Source organism: Enhydra lutris, unplaced genomic scaffold (genome assembly GCF_002288905.1).
Source record: "Enhydra lutris kenyoni isolate GAN:26980312 unplaced genomic scaffold, ASM228890v2 scaffoldscaffold12, whole genome shotgun sequence".
Classification (NCBI taxonomy): Eukaryota; Metazoa; Chordata; class Mammalia; order Carnivora; family Mustelidae; genus Enhydra; species Enhydra lutris.
Genome location: NW_019154096.1, coordinates 17,140,085 through 17,148,265, shown reverse-complemented (window position 1 = coordinate 17,148,265; position 8,181 = coordinate 17,140,085). Strand labels below are relative to the sequence as shown.

Below are 8,181 nucleotides of genomic sequence, written 5' to 3'. Positions count from 1 at the left end.
AAACAATAACTTTACCACCCAAAGCTGCTCAAAATGATAAGATGTGGAAAAATTACAAACACACATCAACAACTAGGACAGTCAGTCAGCCTCGAAAACAAAACAAAAAACAAAAAAACAAAAGACCTGCAAACAAAAGCGATACTGTTTAATTAAAAAAAGAAAAAAAAAAAGGACAAGAAGTAACTGGGAGAAAATGGAACTACCTGTATATAAATTAGGTGAGCAAACAGTGATACGGGTAGTTTTAAGAAGCAAATATATACAGTCATTTTAACAGTGTTTACTTCTCTGGATTGTTTAATAGTGTCAAAATGAAAGATCTATTGGAAGTTCCACTATACATTGCATTGATTGAACCTTGGAGAGTTTTAGGAAAGGAGGGGCATCCCTTGGCAAACTCTTGCCAGTCTTCCTTGCCCCTTCCTGTGAAATGGCTGCCCCCCCACTTTTTTTTTTTTTTTTTTTTTTGCCCAGATTGTTCCTGACCATTGCAACTCAAGACGGGGTCTTCTAAATTCTTCCTGGGTACACATACGTCCCTTCATGAGACCCTCGTGCAAAGCGAACCATGTAGGTCCAAGGGCATCTGTGTTGGAAGGGGCTCGAGACTGACCAGCCAAGGCTGGAGTCATCCCAGAAAATCAGGTATGTTCACCTCCCCTTGGCGGCTCCTTTGGCTGGGGCTGATCTCACCCCCGGATTAGAAGAAATCCTGACTTCTAATTCTACAAGCCGGCACCCCCCAGGGTTGAGAGGGAAGCTCCGTGAGCCACGCCACCACGCGGGAGGCCGGGCAGAGCTGGGCTTACAGTTTTGTACCGGGGTGTACGGACGATAGCTGAGAGGAAGGGAAGGCGGCTTGAGGATTTATAGCAGCTAAAGGGTAAATGCTGTTGTGCAAAAGGTCCCCATACGAACTTCCTACGGGGGTAGCCGCGGCCAAGTGTCTGTAAAGCTGCTGAGAATTTGTCGGCGATGTAAAAATCCCCCTTTGCATCACAAGTGAGTGGAAAGCCAGGGGCTGCATGAGCGGAGAAAGCACGGTCTGGTTTTTCAAGTACTGCAGAGAATGGGAGTAGCCGGCCGGGAGCCTGGAGTTGAGGCCCGAGCTGCACAGGCTCCCGGAATACAGACCTGGGAAGATGGGGGAGGAGAGCGGGAGCTTGTGGCCTTCGGACGCGGCCCCCGCGTGGCCGCCGTGCGCCGCCTTGCCGCCCTCGCTCTCCGGCTCCGAGGAGGCCTTCTCCTTCCCGCAGGCCTCCTTGGCCGGGTCCAGGGGAGACACGGCCCGGGCCTTCTTCCCCGCGATCACCAGGTCCAAATCCTCCAGGCTGCGCTTGATGGGCCGCGCAGCCCCAATGTTCTGAGGGCTGGCCTTCCGCTGCAGGACGGGGTGCACCATGCCGTCGATCTTCCTTAAGTTCTCTAGTCTCACGTGGTGAGGTTTTCCCGAGCGGGAAAGCGACTCGGGGTACCTTTTCGGGGCCGACGTGGTCATGGGCGAAACCCGGCAGGCTTTGGGGTGACAGTCCCGACTCTGGCTATTCATGACCTGGAACTGGGAGATGCCTTTGTTCTCCTGGGGTCCCGGGGCCGCGTGGGCCAGGCCCAGGACCTTGCCCGTGGGTTTGTGCAGATTCTTGGGAAGGCTCAGATCCGTGGGCTGATCATCCGTGGGGGCTTCTTCCGCCGCCGCCTTCTTGTCCGGCAGGTGCAGCGACGCGAGATAATTCACGTGGAGCTTCTCTTGGTGTTTGTGGGAAGGAAAAGAGCTGTTGTCCGATTCCCTGTACATGTCCCTGCAGGGGTACTTGGATGTCTGCTCGTTGTGAAGATGGTGTTCAGTGTGTCGGTAGAGGCTGTGCAGGTGAGGAGAGGAGTAGAAGTCGGCCAGGAAGCTGGGCATGTGGGAGTGGGGGAGTGCCCTTTTCTCCAAGAGCTTCTCCTTGCCCTCCTGAATGTCTTGCTTCAGGACGTAGGAGTCAGCAAGGGGGCTAAGGTGGTGCTTGGAGAAACTGCAGCGGTGGGGATCCGACCGACCCAGCTTGTCGTGCTTAAAAATGTCACTGATGCTCTTTCTCTCCTCCGATGGCTTGCTTCTGAAACTCTGGACGTGCTGAATCACCGAGGGCCGGCTGACCGCCATGTGGTCGGGACCCTGGCCGTGGTGGGCCTGGGACAGACCCGAACACAGGTCATCCCTGGCCATCAGTTTCTTTTTGCTGATCAGAGGGGGTGGCGAGCCATAGGGGTAGCTGCTGGAGAGGCTGGCCCCACTCACTTGGGACAGAAGTTTCTTCTTGGCCAGCGGGGACATAATGCCGGGGTTGCCCCTTGAGTAGAGCAGAGGCGTGTAATTAAGTCCGTGGTTCTCATTCATGGGCCCGGTCAGGTCTTTGTCTTTGAACATGTCAAATGACTGGACCACAAGGACCTTCGGGGTCTGCTTGAGGGCGTTGTGGATGTCATCGCTGCCCAGCTGGTCCACCTTCACGGTGCAGTTGGCGATGTAGTCCGCCATCGCGGGCAGCTTGTCATCCTCTAGCTCGCTCTGGTTGGCCACGGGGGGCTGCGTCGTAGCGAAGCCAGGGAAGGGGGCTTCTTGGAGTTCACTGTCGGGGTTCTCTGTAAAACAGCAGGTCTGGGGGTCTTGTTTTGAGTCCACAAGAGCACTGGGGGAGGTGAGGGACTGTTTGCCAGCCCCAGAGCCCAGCGCCGGAGCCCTCTCAGGGGCTGCGGGGGCACTCGGGAGTGGAGGAGCGGGCCCCTTCTCTCCCACCTCCGCTGCTGCCTTCTCAGTGCTGGCACCTTGATCTGTGTCGCTGTCCTTTTCTGGGTCTGCTCTAGACCCCAGGGGCCTCGCTGCAAAATCCTGGTAGCCTTCCATTTTCTTCTTCACGTCTGCTGCCGGGAGAGGCTCAGTGACGGTCTTCTGATTTAAAGTCTCTTGTTCCTTCTCTGGCTCTGATGAAACCTGATAAAATATTTCAAAAGGCAGTCAGAAGGAAGCCAAATGCATTGACACTTTTGCTATGAAACAAAATATTACACGCAGCAGTTTTTCTTGAAAACAGGCTTGTCAATCAGCTCAGGGAGTTTCTTAAAGCTTTTTGCCCCCAATTACAGCTCTAAACAAAGAAATCTAAATTACAGAAACATTAAGGTAGAAATGCATATTTCGCTCAAGTCCCTTGTGAGACACCTATCAAGAGAGCAAAGTGTTCTGTACCTATGGCATACCATCTTACCACTCCTTGATTCTAATATATAGTTTAATTCTGAGGTTGTTTTCTTGTCAAATCAGTCAATTATCCAAATGGGTTTTAAATTACATGTTGTGCTTTATGACACTTTGGAGAAAGATTTTTTTTCTTTTAAGCATCTCTCTTTCAAAAACCAACCAACCCCACGTCAACAACAAGCAACAAACTTACTAGAACCCCTTGCCTTTCTCCGAGAGAGCAAATCCCAACCCAGGGCGTTCAGAACGATGCATAAAATTAGCAACGCGTGAGTGTTAATTTCTACTCAGCACCATATGACATGCAGAAAATGCTAAAATACTGGAAAATTATGCAGATGCAACACCAGCCTGTCTACCTGAGGGACAGAAGGGCTCCAAGTCCTTCTAGGCTGCAGCAAACTACATTTCTATTAAAGCTAAAAATGAAGTCATCAAAATTCAGGCAGTGAGCATCGCCCCAAATACAGCTTTTCTGCTCACTGGAATACACCGTAGTCAATGAGATGGATGCTCTTTATGTGTCCGTATTGACCGAGGTTGTGGGCACAATTTGACCCATTCATTGCATTATGTGGCTGTGCAAAGTTTGACCTTAGAAGGTCATTTTAACTTTCCATCTGTGACCCAGCTGGCCGACAGGCCCTTTCAAAACTGTCACTCTGTCCTGACATGTCTTAGGGAACAGTCACAAAATAGTTGAATTGAGCTGGTCTTCTCTCCCAAGCCCCCTGCCTCCCACTCTGCTGCATCTCATCCCTTAAACGTTGTTCTTTGTTAAAGAAAAGAAGTGTTGAACACATTAACATCTTTGGGTAAGATTGAGGATTCTGGTATAGGGACGCAAAGAAATAAACATTTTAAGGAATCATACCCTTTCAGAGATGTTTCTCCTTAAATCCACTCGAAGATGTCCCTGTCTTTTAGGCATGTGTTAGACCTAAGAGCTTTTGCTTATTGTTTTTCTTTTCTTCCCTCCCTTCCTTCCTCTCACTCTCTCTCTTTTGTACTAATAGCTGCCTTTTCCATGACAAATATCATTTCTTGTTCCACATTAACAATCATCACTGGTCTCTTGAGCTTATGCATTACATGAAAATACAGAAAAATGAGTACGTCAAGGGAAAAAAGGCAAATTGCATTTAAATGTTAGTTTCTGATGGGGCTGTGGTTTGAAGTGAAGCTACAGGGGATACTCAGTCTCACTGAAGTTTCTGTGACCCAGGCCATTGGTTACAGAGCTCTGTGGCTTTCATTGGAAAACAGGTTAGGGAATCTCTGAAAGCTAGGCAGAAAAAAGCAAAGGACTCCTTTTAGGCATTTTAGGATCTGCCTTGACATGTTACACGGTGCCTTCCCACCAGGCAACTTGCAATCCAATGACCTGAAGACAGTGGGTTTGGCTGGAAGGGCTTTATAAGCCCTCCTATCTCCATTGTGTTCACTGCTGCGTATTGAAAATATCAAAAATTAAAGACAATAAAAACACCAATGGCAATAACAAAATCCAAACCCCCAACGCACAGTCAATAAGAAGAAATACACCTGGTCAAACCATGGGTCTATGTTGGAAGTGGGGAGCAGTTCTTACCATAAGGTCAACTTGGAGAGGGTGTGAGATTCCAGGTCGATCAGATGACCTGATCATGATACCCTTTGACCTGCCAGACACTTACAATGCCCCGAGGCACTAGGGCCTATAAGAAACAGGGAGCCTGATGGCTTTCAGGGTTTCTGTGGGCCAGAGGGAGCCGGGCCCTCCTCTTGCTGACAGGCATCTCCCACACTGATGGGCTTCAGGGCAATGGGCTGAGGATCCCTCCTGCACCTCACAAAAACAACCATTTCAAACTCCATCCCCACAGTGGAGCCACTCAAAGGTCAGCTGGCCTCTGGCCTCAGTTTGTCCTCTGGTGCTTTGGCAATGCTGTACATATGGTATCTAATAGAACTCACTGATCCAAAACCCTGTAATAAATCAGCAGGCCAACAGGATAAAGGAAGAATGGAATGTGAGCCTTAACTTGGAATTTCCTTGCTTTTGGCCATTTATGTTGCAAGCTTGCAGATGTTTAGAAATCTCTCTGCATCATCTTTTTCCCCCATTTTTTTAATCACTAAAGCTTAGAATAATTATGAAACAAAAATGAAGGCAACACAAAACTCTTTTCATGGTATTCATAATATCTTCTTACTCAGGAGTCAGTTGGGTAGATTAATTTCTAGTTAGGAGGCTGGTGTGTGTGTGTGTGTGTGTGTGTGTGTTTTGAGCCAGTGTTTAATTAGAGAGTCTCTTATGTGTTCATTATAAACCTGATTTTTAGGGGGTGTTTAATATCAGCACCAAAATTCCCTCTGGGGTTGGATCCTAGAACATGCTGTCTCCAAATGTGGCTGCTAAGTTCTTTTTTTTTTTTTTTTATGGGCAGCAGGATTTTTTATTATTCATGTTGAAACAGAGCCCAGATCAGCCTCCATGCCTGGCTATACACTGACGAGTAATGGCTTCTACCAAAGAGCTGTGGGGGCTGTGGGTAATGGGGCTGGTTTAAAAAGGTTCAGAAACTACCTGTTAACATGAGAGATAATAATGGTTTCAGAGGAACAATTTCAAAATTCTCCTATAAATAATATGTACTTAAGATATTTCTAAGCCTTGGTCTCAACCCAAGGCTGTTACACAGAGGTCAGTTATAGGAGGCAAAGGAATCTCTGAAGGTTCGAGGACAGTCCTACAGAGACACGGCCCCTCGTGTCAACATCCCTCCTTGCTAGAACCCCTAAAGCGTGTTTCTGAGGCCCACCAGCTCCTCAGATAGACTGGCTCTGAAACGGCAAAGAAGCCACATTGTTCACACCAGAGTCCTGTGGCTTCACAGAGCTGAAGCTCTGGTTCCTTCTCTCTCAAAGCTGGCATTTGCTCTCGGTTTTCCACAGGATGTTTCCCTCTTTCTAGATCCTATTCGTGGCCTATCCCATGTAATATCACGCACTGCCTTCCAGCGCCCCAGTGGACCTACAGATCCGCTCTCTGGGGAACTGTGAAGCTAGGGGAGAGGGGGTGCTCTCAGTCTGGGGCTGCTGCGGCACAGGGACCCGGCTGCGGACGCAGGGCTCCGGAAGACCTGGGACAGGACGGGTCTCACAGAGGTATTTCTATGGAGGACAGCGACTCACCTCTGACGATTCCTGGGGCTTTGGGGCATTCTCTTTTTCTTTCTTGCTCTTAGGGATTTCATGTTTGATGCGTTTGGTTGCTGATACTTTTGTTTTGTTCTCATGTTCCTGGGAACTGTTCTCCTGTTTCCGAGGTTTGATTGGAGGCAGGGGCTTATCTTCCTCTCCTTTAATAAACCTCTCATACGGTAGGATTAATCTGGAAGGATAGCAGAAGAGATGATCAGTCATGGGAGGCAATTCCAGGAGCATTGAAGCTACTGGGTTTTAGTTTCTTTTCTCAATGCAAGCGGATTATTGAATCACTCCATCTCCAGTAACACCCGTGTATTTCTAGAAACTTACTCCACAGCTCTGGGCTCTACTTCCTCGGTCAAAAACCAGTACCTAACAACTTACAAATACTCCTTTGCAAGACATCTTTCTGGTTTTGTAACTCTATATACCAACGATACCAATGGAAGCATCCAAAGTTAACATCATTATCACAGCTCATGGAACCTGGCTAAGGGCCAACAACAACAACACAGCAATAATAGCCACACTCGCGATGGCTGCTATTCATTTGTCGTTCTGCCAGCAGTGATTTATGGAGCACCTACTGTGTGCGCCACGTTCACGGCACTGAGGTACAGCAGTGAACAAAACACTCAAAGCCCGTGACTTCATGACGATGATATCCTGGGAGGTACTGGTATGTCCCAGGTTAATGTCCTCGATACACTATGTGGATTATTCCATGTAATCTTCTCATCTTTGTGGAGCATTATTGTCATTGTTCTTACTAGTACTACGACCATGAGTACCATTATCAACTCCCTTTTTTTTTTTAAGATTTTATTTATTTATTTGACAGACAGAGATCACAAGTAGGCAGAGAGGCAGACACAGAGAGAGGGGGAAGCAGGCTCCCCACTGAGCAGAGAGCCCCATGTGGGGCTCCGTCCCAGGACCCTGAGACCATGACCTGAGCCAAAGGCAGATGCTTAACCCACTGAGCCACCCAGGCACCCGTATCACTCCCTTTTTAACAGATGAGGCAGATGAGGCCCCAGAAAGGTTGAAAAATTTGCCCAAGTATCACACCTTTTGTTAGAGATGGAATATGAACCTTGTTCTGCCTGCCTCTGAAGTTTCTATTTTCATTCATGTCAAAGTAGCGACCAGACACTGACGATAAAGAGGCTTATGGAAGGCAAGCACAGTGAGGCTGAGAAAGCTAGCTATCTTCTCCAGAGCTCTGAGGCGGTTAAGGGATTCCAGTATGAGCTCCTTTTTTGGGGTGCCAAACAAAAGAGGTCCTCTGGGAGGAGGAGGGCAGACAGACCACTCAAGCCACAAAAATCAGAGGGCTGAAAAATTCAAACACTTCAATTATATAACTTTTAAAACAAAGTACATCAAATTGTTCTAAAAAGAGAAACATCAAACAGCTCTAGTTTTAATCTGTTTTCCCTTTGCGACATAGCTCTTGATCTGAAAGGGAAAAATAGCTGATGTAATTAAAAGGGATGGATTGCATTACAATCTCAGTTTCAACTTCAGTGATTAAAGTTTTTATAATGCATTTGGTATGATTAATGACTCACTGTGGGATTAATACAAGACTCAGCCTTAAAAATATGAACTTTAATACAGCAAACATAATTTGTTTTAAATAAGACAAGTTGACTCAATGAAGAAAATGTACTTGGCTTATAAACAACATAAATCTGTTCAAATATTGGGAACCCTAATTGTTTTTAAACTAAGACTTCCAG

The 8,181-nt window shown here is 47.5% G+C and overlaps 1 protein-coding gene across 2 annotated transcripts in view; it reads right to left on the bottom strand.

Moving 5' to 3' along the window:
* Positions 1 to 449: 449 nt before the first annotated feature.
* Positions 450 to 8,181, bottom strand: part of LOC111144920 (AT-rich interaction domain 5B) — a 175,631-nt gene continuing 167,899 nt past the window's right edge. For both annotated transcript variants that reach the window (XM_022499528.1, XM_022499527.1), the window contains 2 exons: positions 6,422 to 6,620; positions 450 to 2,977 (listed from right to left, as the gene is read on the bottom strand). In XM_022499528.1, the coding sequence (XP_022355236.1) occupies positions 809 to 2,977; positions 6,422 to 6,620 (2,368 nt within the window). In that variant the 3' untranslated portion in view covers positions 450 to 808. The remainder of the gene's footprint in view (positions 2,978 to 6,421; positions 6,621 to 8,181) is intronic.